The 18500-nt window shown below is 49.1% G+C and overlaps 1 protein-coding gene across 1 annotated transcript; it reads left to right on the forward strand.

Annotated features, from left to right (window-relative positions):
* The first annotated feature begins 9672 nt into the window (after positions 1 to 9672).
* GRIFIN (galectin-related inter-fiber protein) lies at positions 9673 to 14560 on the forward strand. Its single transcript, XM_019542166.1, has 4 exons — positions 9673 to 9684; positions 11702 to 11781; positions 11869 to 12031; positions 13726 to 14560. The coding sequence occupies exons 1-4, from the start codon at positions 9673 to 9675 to the stop codon at positions 13888 to 13890; spliced, it is 420 nt and encodes a 139-aa protein (XP_019397711.1). The 3' UTR covers positions 13891 to 14560.
* The last annotated feature ends 3940 nt before the right edge of the window (positions 14561 to 18500 follow it).

The raw sequence follows: 18500 nt of genomic DNA on the forward strand, positions 1-18500 counted from the left end.
CTGCAGCAGTCCAGCACTGGCCTACGCACACTGGCTCTGGGACATGCTCCTGTGGAAAGACGGCCTGTTTATTGGAGAAGCAAAAAAGGGGCAGACTCCCCATGTCTGTCAGCCTGAAGATGGGACCGCTAACAGAAACCAGAGACAGGACTGGTCTGGGTCGGGGGTGCAGGTGAAAGGTCAAACTATGGTCCGGATCCTCGCTGCAGCAAAACCTTAGGCTGTGGCTGATAGCCATTCCCAGCCCCTCTACTCCCCAAAGGGACAGTGCTTATCCTCTGCAGAGCTCTGCATCCCTTCGGGGTCGGGAGGCCCTTTATTGCACAGCTCTCCCTGGGGCAGGGCTCAGACCTCTGTTGGCAGTGCCACTGAGATGCAGAGCCTGATCCACACCCTGTCGTGCCCTTGGACTATCCACCCCTGCTTTGCCCCCGGGGAAAACCGCACATCCTGGTCTCTGCAGCAAAACCGTGCATCCTGTTCTCCCCACAGGAGGCAGGTACACGCCAGCTGGAGCGGGGGGGATTGCTATGGCTGATGCTGGCCGGGGGGGTTATGTCATCTCCAGCTGCTTGTGTGCTACGAGCTGGTGACAGCACTTGCTGGCCTGACACACCGTAGGGAAGCAATGTCTACCTGCTTGTGCACAAGAAAAAGGCTAAGCAGGGTCAGCCTGGGCCACCGAGTGGAGTGGCCTGGGGATTTTGTGAAAGGCATGGACAGGAAGGCCTCACTTCTGCTTAGGTCCCTAACTCACTGTTGAGGTGAACTGGAGCCTAAGTGACTGGCCCAAGGTCACACAGAAAGCCTGGGGCAGAGCAGACACAGGTTCCCTGCACTGTAGGCAACTGCCCTAACCACGAGCTCTCAGTCACTAACGTTCCCTCTGCAGCTCGTTCAACAGGAAGAAACTTGCCTGGCTGCACGATCAGAAAGGAGCTGCCCAGGTCCGGGTTCAGCCCACACAGCTACCTGGTTAAAGCAAGGTTTTGCTGGGGAAGGATTGGGAGCAGGAGCTGAATAAATGTCAGCAGAGAGCGTCAAACAGAAGTGCTACAGCCCCGTGCCAGGGAGAGATGGGTGCACAAGGGACTCCTCAGCCTGGCCTGAGGGTTTGCCCAGTACAAAAAATCCTCCGGGACAACGGGCCGTGCAGTCTCCAGGTACAGACACCACCACCACCAGTTTGGGAGATATGAAGATGCCCCTTTGCTTGGGGTCAGCACAGGCTCAGGGGAACAGAGGTTTGCAGGAGGGCACTTTGTGACTCACATCTCGCTTGCACACGCTGCCTTTCCCTCGTGCCTTTCTTCTTGCTCTCATTCCCAGCTGCTGAATCACTCCATCTTGCATCCCACCTTACCGCCTCAGGAAAATAGCCAGGACCAAAGCCAACTCTGCTCCTTCTCCATTAGCCAAAATTAATAAAGACACAGCTGTCTCCTGGGGGCATTTGGAAGGGATCTCGACAGCGCAGGAAAAATCAGGTCCGCACATAGCAGGGCGGTTAGTTAAGGATCATCAAATGTAAGCGCCTGAAAACCTGTCAACATGTGACAGGCCTAGCGTTTGCATCTATTTGCAGCTCAAGGTTGTCACAAAAGGGTCTCAGGAGGATCCGTCACACTGCTGGGGCTCTAAACTCCTGGGTCCAGGGGACTGCTTCCCTGCCCATACCAAAGAACCGCTGAGGATGGGAAGAAAACTGAAACCTGCCCACATGAGACCACAGGAAAAATCCCTTGGTAAGAGGATCCTCCCTAGACTTGAACGTAGCCGTGGACTCTAACATCTTCTCCCTGTGTCGTTACAAAGCCAAACCACCGAGGTGAGGTTCACACTCATGGGCTGGTAGTTGTTATTCATGCTTTCAGTGCTGGAGGTCCCTGGTACGATGCCCAGTGAATCAGCCAAGAGGTTTGGCGGGAATGTGAAATCTTGGTAGGAAGGAGACAGAGGGTGATTTGTATCCACATGAGGCTGGAACATCCAGCGGGAACTTCCATAGGAGAGGAAATAGGAGCCCCATGCCCCAAACCAAACTCTCAGGGTTATATTTACAACTCTGCCCCTCCTTGTACAGGAGGAAGTAATGTTTAATTTCTATTTAAGGGGCAGCTAAAGTAAAAGTAAAATCAAACCCAATAGACACGCTGCTCCTTCAGCCAATGTCTTGAAGAACTTCTACAGACAAGTCAAAGTTGATCAAAGTTTCGACATTGACTTCAACGGCTTGTAGACCTGGCCTATCAATTAAGGTTTCACCCATATAAGTGGTGTTATTCCCATTTTACAGATGTGGAAACTATCACACACAGAGAGATTAAGCAACTTTGCTCACAGCCACAGAGGCAGTTGGAAACACAGCCTAGATCTTCTGACTCCAGATTACTTGTCTTTAGCCATTGATACAAGCTGAATTTCACAGTCGGTGGCTTTGACAAGGCTGCTGCTTGGATGGGTGTTAGGAAACAAGAGAAAACCCATGGTGTTATTGCCTAACTAGGAAAACTGTCAGTTTTTCCAGTATTTAAATGGTCATCCAAACGACCCAATAGCCCTCCAAAGATGAGGCAATGCTCTGTGGTCTGGCCTCCACTTTGGGACAATGATGAAACCAATCCCTTTAACAGCATGTTGTAAACCCGATCAATGTACTGTATTTCAATATGAAGTTTGACCGAGGCAGTATGTGCCGGGGGTGTTGAGTCTTGACCATTTTCATATGATGTCATATGGTTAGGGGGGAGATCCTACTGGTCTGCAATCTTCATGATGAGACGGCTCATTCTCAGTTGCCTTGTGCTGCAAAACTCCTGCAAATCCAATAGCTTGAAAAGAGAGACTGAGAGAGGGAGAGAAAGCTGCACACCCAGAGATTGTTCCAAGTTGCACAGAAGCCAACAGGATCTTTGTTATCAAACAGAAGGGGAACCGCACTGAGAGTGTTACAGCATTCGCTCCATGGGATATTTTTATTACTAACAGCACATATATAAGGGGGTCTACCTGGAGTTCCCAGCTGAGAACTGCAGTTAGTGCCTGTTATGCTAGGTACTGTGAAAATGTGACAGAGGTGACATTTTTGAAGCATGGAGAGTTTGAAGACTACGACGCTGATCTGACATCTGCTGTAAAGTTGGGTTTATCAAGGCAAGAGGCGTGATGCGCATCTCCGAGGCTGCTGCGCCGACTTCTTAGGGTGATGCATGTCTGTTTGCAGTTGGGATTGTGGGAGATATATGGGATTTCTTCCAAAACGTAGATCTTTGGAGGGTAATTAATGCAGATCTCTAGGCGGATAAACAAATCTGGAGAACATCACTTGCTGCTCTGGGGGAGCAAAACCCCGGGTCTCTCCTGGCTGAAGAAGGCTGTGAACAACTGAATTAAGAATGACATAAAGGGGTTGGTCTGCAATAAAGCCAGGAAGACTTACCCTGACAAACTGGAGAACAGGATGGGCCAGAGACCCACACAGATGCTGAGTGATGCTGGGTAAGCTTAGCCTGAGCACAGACTACTTATTATTTCATTAAATCTTTTCTCTCTGCAATGCTGTTTTCCTTGAATAAGTAGCACTGAGCTTTGCTGGACCTAGCTGGTCACTGACTGAAGGATGAACAGCTCCCCATAAAAATGGTTAACAAATACACAAGTAACAGCGTGGGAACCAACTGGTCAAGTTTTTGATGAAGAAGATACTATTTGTGTGAATTTTGTGGATGATGGTACCAAGTTCAGTTCCTTAAGATCCGCCTTACTGGGCATGTCTACACATTAATTAATGTGCCATAGTTACTGTGCTTTAAATTTAGCACTAGTATAACCAAGTACTTTAGTACTAGTATAACCAAATTAGTATAACCAAGTACTAAATCAATATGCAGTAACTGGCAGTAGCACCAGAGCATGGCTTTTTAGTGATGCTGCTACTGCGCAGTACCACATTAGCACGGTGTTTGTCCTGTGCCCTACTGCGCAGTAGAATTAAGATACTGCACAGCTGGCATCTCATGTAGATGCACCCACCGGTCATTTGGGGCTACTTGAAGAATGACTGGATGCAAGTTAAAACAATGTGACGTAAATCTCAAGTAATCTCAAACAAATCCAGACAGATTCACCCATTTTAACACAGGTAATGTCTCCTCTGAAAATTCCTGCCCAAAAAGTGCCATCTTCTCTTTAAGTGTTTTCAGCATCGAGTCAGGAAGCAGCCGTGATGAGACCAACTGCCTCCCATGAATTATGAATAGCTGCAGCAAAGAGCTCAAGAACCCCTATCCCAAAAAATTCTCTCTCTGCTGTTGAAAAACTAAGATACTTGAAAAAAGCAAGGCTGTAAATGAGTGATGTGCTAATCCCCAAAGTGGTAATGTGTATCCTTGTACCAAGGAGATCAGCTTGTTTAGCAGCTATTTATTTATCCCACGCTCCACATACCGCTTACTGCTAGAGTTTGCTCTGTGCTGACGTGATGCACGCTCGGTGTCCTCGGAGGCAGTGCAGGAAACTTTAAGACATCAGAAGACACCTGCCTGATATCCTCATGTGTCCATCATCTAAGCTTTTAAACATATTTGCTCTCCTCCTCCCTAGCTGCTAAACAAACTGTGGCTAGGACAAATCCTGCATAATTACACAGAAGGGAGAATACAGGTAGGCAAATAAAGGTGCACCTGTAAAACAGGTCTCTATTTAGGCTTCCTCTGGGTGAAGTGATTGGTGTTTGCTTTGTTCTAAGGGTCACAGCACCTTTTCTGTTTAGAACTGGATACGCCTTTTCTGCCTCTGAAATGATAGCACCTGCCAGGGACCAAGTTTCAGAAAGTGGTGGACACTGCAAGGTCAGGCTGGGTACCCAGAATCCCTAGTCCCTTATCAGAGTATTTAAGATGCAACTCCCTGTAGATGTGTCTGCACTGCTACTTTCCACTTCACATTCCCAGCTGTTGCAACTACCAGTGGGCTTTCCATGTGCAACATGGATGGGAGCACTAGCTGAAGCCATCCTCCCTCCCCCATTTTAACTACCAATTAACCCTAATCAGAATGAGGATAGATGACAGATGGGTGAAGGTCTCAGAGTTGGCCTTCTTGTGCTATTTCAAGTGCAACAATAGGAAGTTAAGTGAAAAATGCCAGCGCTGATAAGGTCAGGGGTCTGTGGCAGGAGCTCCCGGGTGCTGTGTAACGTTTCAGAACAAAGTAATTGGATCCTTTCTGGACAGGCATTTTGTCTGTTGTCTATGCAAGGATTTGTCAAACACTGGACTTCTGAAAATAAAAGTTTGCAACAACCTGGGTTTTGTGTAGCAACGTGTAGCGCCCCCAGGCTCCTGCCAGCATGGATGTGACAGGCATGGATATCTCCATGTGTACAAAAATGGAGATAAGTTTCCCTCTTAGATCTTTCCTTTATCCTAAAGCAGGCCCTGCCAAATTGCTGGAGACCGGTGACCTCATTTGCTTTTTGCCTGTTGGGCTTAACAGGAGAGCTAGGGACTTGAGGGAACATTGTGCAAGCCCCAGCGGACAATCAGGACACACAATGTTGTAACTGGTGCGTAATATAGCTCCTTTTCTGGAAAACAAAAAGGGAATGGTTGTAAACAGCCCTGCCTTGCCAGCATCTGCTCAGTCAACACAGTTTGGAGAGAACCAGGCCCTCTCACAGGCTTCGAGGAAGGAGCGGGATCTGACTTTTGTCTTCCCGGCTGGTATACAGTCTCATGCTGTCCCAAATCTCTCAGGTTCCTGCCTCTATTACATTGCCCGATGCTGCCATCTGTAGCACAGAACAGATAGCACCGCTTCAATCCTCGTCTTCATTTAGTGCAGTGGTTCTCAACCTTTTTCGACTCAAGGCACCACTCGGAAAATGCCAGCTCTTCGTTGCCACTTGTTGTTTGACTACAGAAAAATAATAGAGCGATTTTTCTGGTGCAAAGAACCCAGGAAGCCCACAACAGGGCAGAATGGTTTTAACACTATGGATTTGAAATCTCCAGCTTTACCTTGTGAATCACATTTGCACACCTTACACCGTTGGTATTGGGCATTCTGTAGCACACTTCAAAGGATCTCAAGACACCGCAGGGTGCTGCAGCACCCTAGTTAGCTTCCAGCTACCAACGCTGTACTTCTCACTGCTGCCTCAGAACAAGGGGAATAGGGGCTATTGAATAAGCTGTCTGACTTTTCACATATGCGGATGTATCTTTATGTGAAGATGCTTCTGCTCTCACTTTTAGGCAGCAAAGTAGCTCTGTACAGCCATATCACTCTAGGCAGGTAACTCAACACTAGAGATGGAAAGGACTTGCTGCGGCGCCTAGTCCCCCACACCTTGCCAGGGTAGACCTGTTCCCTGCAGCACATTATCCAGTGTTTTTTTCCATTTTAAGTTTAGAAGTCCCAGGCTGTAGGATTCCTACCATCATTTTCCTGAGAGATTATTCTTTAGTCTAGAGAGCTCACTCCTGGACACCTTCCCGATATTCACCCTAAGCCTTTCCTCTTTTAATTTCCAACTTCTTTAGCTTTGCCCCTTGATAATCCCTTCCGTATTTCCTCCCTGTTCTTGGTGTTTACCCCCTGCCACCCCTTGCTCTCCCTTCTGCAGTCCCTTCCAAGCCTAGTTATATGTAATGGAAGTCTTCCACAATACTCAGTAACTTTGCAGAGAGCAGAATCAGGGAAATGGCAAGTGCTGTGGAAAAGCCTGCTCGTTACAGTGGAGCTGTTTTCAAATTTCCCATGTCAGTCTCCCCCATCTCAGGACATCTGTATGGCTCTTCCCCCTGCCTCTCACTGCCACATGTTCTGCATGGGACTGTGCCCTAAAACAACTAGGACACTGAAGCTAATATAAAAAAGGAAAGGGGCCTGCTGGTTAGGTGTCAAGTAACGCTAATGCCCTGGGACCTACATTGGCAGCTGAATTAATTCTCAATTGACTGTAATGGCTTTGCTCTCCTCTCCTGGACACCATCTCTCTTTCCTGCAATGCAGTTTGTAACAGGGTCCCCAGGGGGTGGTGCCTGGGCATCTGGGGAGAAAGAACAATTTGGCAGCAAGGAGCATTCGGCGATGGGCCCGAACGTTGGAATTTCCTCCTGCCTGACTTGGTTTGAAACAGCTTGAATTCACGACCCTGTACGGCCTGTGGCACAGCCTCTCTACTGGGGAGACTTAAGATGTAAGGACCTGGGTGTAGTGATACAAGTTATAGTTTAGAGATGCTCCCTAACAGAAGCCCGAGGAAGTTGGACATTTGGAGATAGTCCCTCAGAGGGAGTACCTAATTAGTCTGAGAGTGAGACTGAAGTCCTGCAGAGGCTCAGTCACTGCTCCACAATAAAACTTGTTAGTTCTTCTCATTCTTCATGCCTGCATGTGTTGAGTTCAGTGATTACTCCCCGGGAGAAATTTGGAAGGGATGGGTGGATTCTTAATTGGGAGAAGCAGAATTTGCAGTAGCTAAAGAAGGCAAATCTCAGTCTTGTGCTTGGCTTCTCTAGCACACAGAGAAGCTGCTGGGTTATGTCTCTGCTGGACTGTGCTTTTAATGATCTGTTAAAGGCACCCAAGCCTGGGATATAAGCTCTCTTTCCGCTCATCTTCCAGAAGCAAAACAAAAGCATGAGCCAGCATCAGCACGGAGGCTCACATGCTAGGAGGCCCCAGCCTCAAGCGGTGGGTTTTTGCAGAACCACTCCTGGAATATCCCAGGCTATCAAATGCCCAAGGGTGAAATGTAGCATGTGTTTTTAATATGCTTGCACTGTGAAGGAAGGGAAATGCACAGAAGCTGCTCACCGTAACTTGCAGACTGGCTATGAGCCTCAGTCTTTGAGCGGGTGGCACAAAAGCTTCCTCTGCAAGGATGTGGGGAAGCAGTAAACTGGCATGGGGAATGCCCATGGAAGACCCTCCGCCAGATAGGTGGGAACTTTCCAGCCGGCTTCAGGAAGCCCTGTGGCTGACATGGTGCAGCTGCAGTTTGCACAGGGGGGTCAGAAGCAGCTAAAACTCCGGTGGTATAGGAAACCTGTTACCTGCTATGCCAGTTCCTAATTCAGGATGCCCCTTGAAGAGGGAAGCCCTCCATGACGAAGGGAATCCTAGTCCAGGTAAAACCCTAACATCAACCCCCAACTGGCCTAGGAGGCTGCCACCATCCACCCATCACCCCCAAACACCAACAAGGAGTGTCTGGCACAGGGGACCTACCTGGTACTGAGGGAAATTGCATTTTGTTTCTCACTGCATTTGGGGTAGGGGTCTGGGCAGCCTAAAATCCTGGGTCGTGCTGCTGCTGCTGCTGCTGCTGAAGTTTATTTCCTCATTTTTTACCCAAGAAATAGCAATCACATGACACCCCCCACCTTGTCCTGCCCTCGCCACAGTATGCCAGCAATGTCCTCGGCAAAACCTCAGCATTGCCATGTCTCTCGTTAGGCTCCAGAGCTAAGAGACATGTTGAAAGGAGCAGCAGCAGCTCTCGCTTCCCACAGACCTATTGCCTCCGGCTCAGATGTGACCACCCAGCTGCATTAAAGGCAGAGACCTGCCGATGCATTAGAGACGCAGAGAGGGTCTGGTCCCAGCAGCGGTCCGGCCCCTGCACAGCACGCAGGCATCCCCCCACTGCAGGGCCTTCCTCTGGAGCACATCGAGCAGGCAACTCCATTGCAGATTTGCTAGGGGGAAGAGGGCGAAGAGGCAGCAGGCATGGGGGTGTCAGTCCCCCCCACCCCAAGCCAATCCATGGCTGTGGGAAACATCCGAAAAGCCCCTGGGGAGACGTACTGCATCGAGCAGAGCGGGGAGCGATGGAGTGGTGGAATGTGCTGACTCCGGCGGGGCGAGAGCCCGAGCGCGGCTGACAATTCGGGCTTTGTCGGGGCTGCCCAGTGGAAGCGCGTGGTAGAAAGGCGGCGGGGACAGGGGGGAATCAGCTGATTCAGAGCCAGGATTCCCGCCAGCGAGGAATTCAGGACAAACAAATGGGAAAAATTCTTCCCAGTCAGGCAGAAATCATCACCCGCCAGCTGACGCAGCGCAGAGCAGGGCGAGGGACAGGCGAGGGGTCCGCCCCCCCACCCCCGTGAGCTGAAAAGGGGAATAGTCTCCTTAACTATCACTCTCCCCTGGGAGATGTGTCCCCACCGCCAGCGCGATACACCCCGGGCGATTTCTCCCACTCCCCCCTGTCTTCTGCAGTCCAGTCTTTACCTGCAGAAGATTTGCCCAGAGGTTTGAGCTTCCCAACTGTCTCCACATCGGGAGGCACAAGGCCCGGTGGGCCAAAACCCAGCAAGTAATCAGCCCCCGGGGTTACAGTCTGAGCCCTCGACTCTGGCAGCGCCGCCGCGTGATGACTCCATCAGGATGACTACGCTGCGGCGCCTATTGTTGGGGAAGCATGAGGGCTGGATTAGTGCGGAGTGAATGAACAGTCTGAATCCGCAGGGCAGGGCATGGGATTTTCTGCCTCTTCTCCCCCACATAGCAGGGGTGGGCTGACGGGAAAGGAGCGCTCGCTCTTGTGTCTCTACTAATCCCCCCACCCACGTGGCCTCCTGACAGCCGGCCTTTATATCAGGCCTTCGGGGCTGTCCCCCCGGCCCTGTGAACCTGACAGTGGAAAGACAGGCAAGCGGGATGGCACTGCGGGTAAGGGAGAGGCACTAGCCCCGGTATAACTTGGCCTGACCAGCCGCGTCAGGGGTTCGGGTAACTTCAGCAAATACCGCAGCAGCTTTGCAGTGGGGGGCAACAGCCAGAAGGAAGCCAGAGACCTAGAGGTGCGTGTAAGCAGCCGCGCCTGGCTGACCATCAGGCAGTCGGTCCATCCTAATCGACTCGAGTGACACTTGAGGGCTTTGAGGGCCAGATTCTTGCCGCGGTTGCACCGCTGCTGATCCAGAGCACCACCACTGCCTTCACTGCAGTTATTTCAGAATTAGAGCCTGACGCGGAGACCAGGATCTAGCCCAGCGTTTAGCCTATGTCGTTCTTCTGAATGTTAAAACAACGTCTCCCGGGACAGCGGGTTGCGGAGAGGGAGTTGTTACTGTGAGCACTCTGGGGGTGGAGGGGTGGCGGGGGGGATGGAGGGTTTCTGTATATGGTGTTGTGATTTTCAGGCTGCGGGCCAACAGGCTGGCAACAGACTTCCACCCGCTTTGAACTTTACAATCAGCTTTTCTGACCCAGTGTTTTGAAGGAGGTAGCGAGTAGCATGAGTCTGTGTGCATGTGCATGTGTGCATGTGCGTGTGCGCCTGTGCCTCCTGCTGACTAACGAGGGTTTAAGCAAGTGGCATCTCTAGAAGCAGCAAAGCAGGCGGCTGATGATTAATGGTGAATTGATTTTGAGGTGGCTGCATCCTGGGAAGCCACGTGAGCTAGGAGGATCCCAAGGATGCTGCAGAAATGGATCCTAGTGACGGAGCGGAGGGACAGGAGGGTGAGAGCTATGAATGGAGCAGAGCCCCCCGAAGCTGCAATGACATCTCCCAGTGATGGGGAGAAGGATTCTGGGGAAGGGGAATAGAAACAAGGAGGGTGACAATCAAAGAGTGAGATGAGGCTGGGGGGGATGGAAATGTCACCATTAGAGGAGGGTATCCAGGCTGTAGCCATATTGGTCTAGAGGAAAAAGCAGTCAGGACTCATAGTGGAGATGATCGCTTTTATTAGACCAACAAGATTTTTGCAAGAATTTTTTTTTTTTGGCAAGAATTTTTTTTTGCAGAAATCTTGTCGGTCTAATACAAGATATCATCTATACTATAAGTCCTGATTATTATTAGAGGAGAGCAGGGATTTGGAGCATAAGAAAATTGGAGAGAGATTCCAGGCATGTCTTACTAAAAAGGATTATTTACTAAAAACACAAATTATTCAGAGAGGAACACACTTGCTTTTGGTTTATATGCACACTGAAGATGACATAACAGAGAGGAAAGCTCACCCCCCATCTAGATACCTACACTGCATTCACCCGTGGATACCTCTCGGGTACATCTCTGCCCTTCGAACCATTCTTCAAGCCAGCTCAAAGTTTCATCCTCAAGTCTCTTAAGATTTTGCATTTCGGGAGCTGAGGACAGAGAGAAGGATGCCTTAGGTCAGGGTTCTTACCCAATATAAGTTTAGGCAAGAACTGTAAGCAAAAGCTCTGGGGTTTCTCTCTGAATTGCTCCAGAGCAGAGATTTCTTAGCTCTACAACGGATGAAGTGCGATTTGTTGCCTCAAAAGGTGAGACTGAGGGAGCGGGGCTGGATGGGACAGAAAAGGAAAACCTGAGAGAGTGATGATGATTGAGGCCGAGTCTGAGAACCGACTTTCACAGCATCTCACGAAGCAGGATGCCACCTCCGAGAAAGCGTGTGCCTCTCTGAGCCAGTTAGTCTCAGAGGTGCAACCTTGCTGCCCTGCCTTGTACCTGAGGCTCTTTTTCTTAATGATATCTATCATATGGAGTGAGAAAGAGGCAGGGGAAAGAGAAAGAGTGGAGGAGATGAGGGAAAAGACAAAGAGGGGGGGACAAGAGAGAGGAGCTGAGACGTGAACTGGTAATAAGGACGTGGAGGGAGTGCAGCGAGAAGGGGAAGAGGGCAGAGACCGGACAGGGGAGAGGCACAAGCCTGTATTGCTGTTTCACCCCCTTTCTCTTTATTCACAGTTTGAGGCATCTTGCCCAGAGGGGATCTGTCCAGGCTGGAGTGTGACAGTGAAAGGTGAAACAAGCTCCAGCACCAGCATGTAAGGGCCCGTGGCTGTGCTTCTAAGAGCACCGTAGCGTGCCCAGGGACCCAGATGCCCGAGCTGTTTCTTTCTCTCATCATTTAGGTTTGAAATTAATTTCCTCTGTGATCCAGGGGACCGTATCGCTTTCCACTTGAATCCCCGCTTCGCCGACTCCAAGTTCTTCTGCAACTCCTTCCTAGCCAGCCACTGGGGGCAGGAAGAAGTGACAGATACCTTCCCCCTAGCAGCAAAACAGCCGTTCCAGGTAATAAGACCAGCCCACGGGTCCGCCGCAGACACAATGTGCTAGGCAGACTGTGTGATTGTATTGAAGACTGGTCACTCAGCCCTTTCCCCTCGCCCAGCTCTGCTGTCCTTGACACTGTTTTAATTTGGAGTAAATCAGCCGACCCCATTTCCTGAAATTTGGCTGCTTCAGCATGAGGGGCTGTACTTAGCCCAACGCTGTCTGGAATGAACAGATAAAACTCCCAGGTAGGCCTCTGGGCCCCGCGATGGCATAAGCTCCATGTCGGATAAATAAGGAGCGTAAAACAGGTGGTAGCTGAAAAGCAGTGTAACTTGCGCCGATGCGGCACGGGAGCACTGCACAAAGCAGGTGCGATGTCGGCGTGAAGGGGTAGATCAGGGGTGTATGATTAGTAGGAAAGTCACTCGACAGGCAGATGTTAGGCAAAGCTTCCTTCACACACACACACCTGCAATTACCACCATGGTGCTTGTGGAGCCCTGCACAAGAGTTGCATGCATTTACTGCTCGGCTGATTGAAGCCCGAGGCCACCAAAACAATCAGTGCAAGCTGCATGTGTTTTGCACACTCCCAAGATCCCAGGTTACTGCAAGCGTATCCCTCACAGGTTGCTACTTTCCAGTTTAAATCCACTGTGTAGCTGACATGGAAGCCAGCCTGGGCAGTAAATTCCATTAGACCAGAGCTGAGTGAATGACACTTATATACCTAGCCCAGAAGGCCACGAGTTCAAATCCTAGGCCTCATCCTCAAGGCTGCTTGTGTTGATATAGTACTGCAGGGAAATGTTAGATGGCTGCAGAAATTACCTTTTGACCTATTTTGTCATAGCAAGATCCTTTCCACTACATTTGCTGACTGTCCAGCTACATATGTTCTTAGAAAAGATGAATAGGAACAGAATACAAAGTTAATGGAGCCTATAGTTGAATTATGGATACCAGAAATATCAGGAGGTATAAAGAGAGAGCAAATTATTGTTGCTTCTCTTGGCCACATCAGTTTGCCAATAAATTGGGCCTTGTTTCTAGCAGGAAGATAAATTGATAGCAGGATTATGTATTCTTTTGATGCAATCCTGTTTCTCTCAGCACAGGATAATCAAGCATTTTCCTTTTTCTCACAGTCCCTAGCCTGCCATTCTAGCCGACCCTCTGCCCAAAAAGCTTCTGTCTCGGTTTTTTCTTGGGATCAGACTGCTAGAGTTTCTTGTCTCCTAGTTCATGAACTGCTTGCTTCTGACACATGGACATAGACAGCCCTACCTATTAGCATCCCACCCTTGTATTTGCTTTCCGCCTAGTCTTTGGGTGGTCATCTCCATTTTTTCCATTCTCACTAAACAACAAGTCATCTAACTGTTCCTGAATTTAACTGCAATGGATGATAATCAGCATGTCCATCAGTTCTGGCGGGGTTTGTGATAGATCACAGGTTAATTACTCACTCTCTGGGAGCCACCCAATGCCATCATAACAATAGCATGAAAAACTGCTAACTCGTATTTGGCAAAGCCACACTCCCATGACAGTAGGAGTCCATATACCTGGTGAAGCTGACTCAGTCTCTCTTACATATTGAAGGTAGGGCAGGGTTGCATCTCAGAGATGAACTGGTTCAACAAAGCATGAGCTTTTATACTTTCTGCCTGATTTCAGACTAACGTGGCTAACCACCTCTCTTACAGATTGAAATCTACTCTGACCAAGACTACTTCCATGTTTTCATTGATGAAAACAAGATCCTCCAGTTCAAGCATCGGCAGAAACAGCTCTCATCTATCACCAAGCTGCAGATTCTCAATGACATAACAATTTCTGCAGTGGAAATCACCAAACGAGCCCTTTATTAGAGACCAAAGCTAGGACAGGATCACCTATCTGTTCACTGTTAAGTGCTCTGCTCTACTAGATAGCCTCTCCCCTTCCTCTTCCCCCCATCATCTGCCCTCACCAGGGGGATGGCCGCTGCTGAATAACACTTTGGCACAGAATTATAAATCAATGCAATCTCACAATGCACTGCATTATAGCAATAGAGGCAGTTCAGAGCCAGTTCGTTAACTCCAGGCAGTCCAGATTACACGAGTCCTTCTGATGCGATGTGGTCTAGGATGAGACGCTGGAATTCAACTCGTTTCATCTTTGCTTGTTGTAATTAATAGTGGTGTTGTCTGGAATCCCACCTCGCAGCCTGAGAGAGCGTTTCCACCCATAAAGCCTGACTGATGGTAAAAACAATTCAAAATTTATCCTGGTGACTATCCCTGCCCTCTTGGGACAAGGTATGAATTAGCTCTATTTCTCAGAAGGAATATGTTGATTTTCCTAATAGATGAGGATGATACATGCAGAAATGGCCTGTGAGCTTGGTATGATGTCATCATGCTTGCCAATAAAATTACATGAGTGAGTGCTGGGCAGGTGGCTCTCAACTCTGTCGGCTGCCTGTCTCAGAAGTACCAGCTGTAACAGAGTATGCTCCTTGCTCCCACCTCTTACGGTGTGATCCATGCCCACATCCCAAGAGAAATGCCACCTCTGCAGCTCCTCCAGTTGGTCAGGTCAAACAAATGATTCTTTCCCATGGTTTTCCAGCCACAGGATACAAGCAACTTCCCTTGACTTCAGGGGGCGTCACTTGTATTCTGTGCTAGGAAACTAAGGCCTATTGGCTTCAAGGAATGGTGTCCCAGGGAGGCCCTGGGTCAAACCGAAGGAATACAAGTCATCATGCAACTACAGAGGAGTGATTTGGTGAATCATAAAGAGGAAGGGTTTTTAAAAAACAATAAACCTTGATTAACCCTCCAGAAAACACTGGAGACACTACTGGAGTCTACGCCAAAGCACTTTGGTAGCATCACATCCTAGGGATTAAGGAGAAACAAGGCACCGCATTTCTGATGTTAGTATCAGGCAATCTCTCTCTCCCTGCACTTCCCAGCTTCTCAAGCCAGTGAAGAAACACACATTCCCTTGTCCCCCATTTTCTTTTTAATGATCGTCTTTCCCCCTCCCCTTTCCTGTCTGAAACGAATTGCGTATTTCTCCATGCGGAAATACAGGCACGGTCCCAGACTGCACTCCCGGAGGAGGAAAGCTGCTTTCAGGACTCGCATGCAATGGAACAAGAGCAGCGCTGCCCGTGTGAGATACGAACAGGAGCTTGCTCACGAGGCAGCTCATCCCCTCCTGTATCGTAGGTACCCCATGGACTGAGCTCCAAATGGCAACAGCGGGGAAAGTGGACAAATTATTTCCATCAAGAAGGATTTACTCTGTATTGAGATACCTCCTGTATCTCCTCCATCAATGGATGGAGTCAGGGGAATTATTACTGATGCCAAAAAAAGGCCAGTTTTGCGCTCCTTTGCCAAGCTGCAAGGTTTGTTAGGCTGAGGTCATTCTCAACTTTTCCCCCCATTTATAGTCTTACTGACTGATGAGGAAGGGGTGACTATTTAGCTGCTCACAATACAGAACACTGCGAAGTCTACATTTACAAGTCTATTAAAAGCTTATGGTATTTCCAGACCATAAAGGGCAATAACTAGAAGACATTAGGATCTCACGTGCTGAGATCATAAGAGAACTGTGCTGAAAACATAAGATGGCCCAGAATGGATGCGTTCCCATGAGGAGAATAAGAAATCTGTTTTGCAAGTGGCCACCATACTGGTTACAGGTGCTGGGTGATTTATTTGGGGACAAAAGAACTTAGTTTCCTTGTTCATTCACCACTGAGAAAGGCCCAGCCCGAACTGGAGAACCCTCCTTTTCCAAAGTGAGATGCTCTTTCACTCCCTGTGTTCATTCAGGTTTGGACTTCCCTCTGCCCTGGAGTAAATCAGCCACTCCTGGGACAAGAACGGCACTTGCTGCCTGATTCTGATATACAACTTATGCTGGACTAAATAAGGAGCTAACTCCACTGAGTTTCTTATGGCAACAGTCATTACAGCTGTAGAGCAAATGTAAATGTCAGCAGAATCAGGCCCCTTCACATTTCTGAGCCACATCTCTAGTAACATTGGGCTATACTTGGAAGAAACCGCTCTTTTCATTAGTCCCTGTTGGAGATTTCATGGATGCTGATTATCTGCACAGGCAAAAAGCCATGAAGGGTTTTACAACAATAATATTTTGCACTTATATGGCAGTAAAATCCATCCACAGTGCACAGCTATGTAAATAGTCCGTAATTTGAGGGTCTCCAGCGCACAGCACAACTGAGCTCAGACCAACGGGGCAAACAGGTTTCAAGTACAAATAATAATAATAAAAAAGACCTATCACAAAATATCAGCCGGCAGCTGGAGATGCTGCTTTGGTGCCTGAACCCATTCCCCTCTGCTTGCCCAAGAGCAAGCAGGCTGCTGTGACATCTGCAAAGGGAAGCAGAGCCCAGCTTTTCCTGACCCATGAGTGGAGATGCTGTTGCATTAGTGATTTTAACCACTTCATCCTCCGCCAACACTTGCTGTCCTGGCAATGAAAGGTGCTTTCAGGTTGCTGCCTCTAGCATATCATGCTTGAAGAAAGAAATCCTGATGTGGAGCCGCTAACAGCCGCAGCGCAACCTGGACACAGTGCACCAGTGCCCGTTATACCTTTATCTTTCATGTTTTCACAGGAAATTGGAAGTGCCCTATGGCAAGGGTGGAGGGAGAGGCTGATTTTCCTTAAGCTTCCTTGGTAGGGTAAGGTGCAGCTCTGGTTATAAAGCAGAAGCTGCTGCCTTCACTAACTTACATAAAAGAGAAGCAAATCCAAAAGAGATGTTTAATTCATAAGCTGGAGCAGCGAGAGAGAGAGATTTACAGGCTGGAGGAGACCTGTTTCTCTCTGCGTCTGACAGACTCCATTATTCCCACACTGAGGGATGCCTCTCCCTACCCGACAGAGCTGATCCTATTATTCCGGGCAGACGGAGTCCGCTCCTTTTTCAACACGTATTCTGTCATGTACTGGGCCCAGGTAAATCTGGAGTTTCTTGCTGGGGAGGCCAAAGGGAATCGAGATCTCCCAACCCCTGACCCTCAGTCTGCCTCATTAAGGAGGATGGTGAATGACTTGTAGCGGCCGAGACTCCAAGTCTTGTTGCTACCTTGGGCAACAGATAAAGCCCTTTTACCCCTTCCTCTTGTCCGTGCTAGATGTACACATCACTGCTCTGACGAGCTCAGGGGAGCGCCTTCGTTTGCCCCCACATCGCTGGGAGGAAGAACGAGTCCTACAGCCCTTCGCCCCTGATCTTTGTAATGAATCCCGTGTCTCCGTGGCTTCCTGGCCCCATGGGTCAGGGATCCCTCATGGCTTTGCTGAGTCACAGGGTGTCCTTGAAGTGTCACCCAGAGCAGACCGGCAGGTCTCCAAATGCCTGTGATGTTCAGTGTGTGGTCACAGGTATCGCTGACACTCCTAACAATTGCCACACTTGCCTGATCGGACTGAGTGACCTCCCTCTGCCCGCCCCAGCAAAAGGCTTGTCTCTTATACAGATGCTGCGGGGTCCTGCCTGAGGAGAGCGACTGCAGGGCAGGGGCTCGCCACCACGTAGAAGACCGAGATCCCGTCCCACTCTGAGGTGCAGGGAAGGGAGGACAGCCTGTCAATTCTGTCCAACGTGTATATTTTTGTTCCTAGTTTTAAGAGCTCTTAGCATCCCTGCAGAAAGAAGGCTTCAGGGCTAATGCGTTGTGTTGCACATTCAGAGCTACAGAACAGCTCTGAGAGCAATGAGGGATGAGTGGAGAAGAGCGGGACTCTGTCATTCATTTTTTAGTGAACAACACCCCTTCTCCCCATTTCATTTCCCTTGCAGGGATGCCGGCGGGTGAGGATGGAGCTGATCGGCTGCAGGTGTCTCATCCCCTTGCTGATCTTTCACCAGCTCTTTACAGTTCTGAAGTGCAGCCCGAGCAACCGTCCAAATCCTATAACCCCTATAACCCCACCTTGCCCCACTGTCACCAAACCAGATGCCTAGGACAGCAGAGCTGATAAGCAACAGGTTTGTTTCTGAACTCATCCATGAGCCTGGCAGAGTCCAAGCTCATTTTCAGATTTAACTCATGGGGTCCTAATTCCCCCTAAATACACAGGATTTTTAGCTACTTCCAAGTAGAAGAAATATGGAGGTGAAATATATACCTTCCTTCCAAGGAAGACTAGAAAGTGGGGAGCAATGAGGGGTAACTCACCATTCCTGATGGGACAAACACAGGTGCCAGTTACTGGCCTGTGGCATGAAACCTGGCATGACTTGCAGTGAGTGAATCAATGGTGATTGACTTGAATGTAGGTATATTCATTTTTTTTCTTGTGGAGTTTAGTTGGGTTGGAAAAAGATTTACGTGAAAATCTGGAACAAACCTGAAGCATTTGAGGCATTTCAATGTGGAGCTCAGGTCATCTTGGTCTAGTTCCAGCTTGCATGACAAGGTGCCCCCCCCACTGA

This window comes from Crocodylus porosus, unplaced genomic scaffold (genome assembly GCF_001723895.1).
Source record: "Crocodylus porosus isolate Cpor-Errol unplaced genomic scaffold, CroPor_comp1, whole genome shotgun sequence".
NCBI classification, from domain to species: domain Eukaryota; kingdom Metazoa; phylum Chordata; order Crocodylia; family Crocodylidae; genus Crocodylus; species Crocodylus porosus.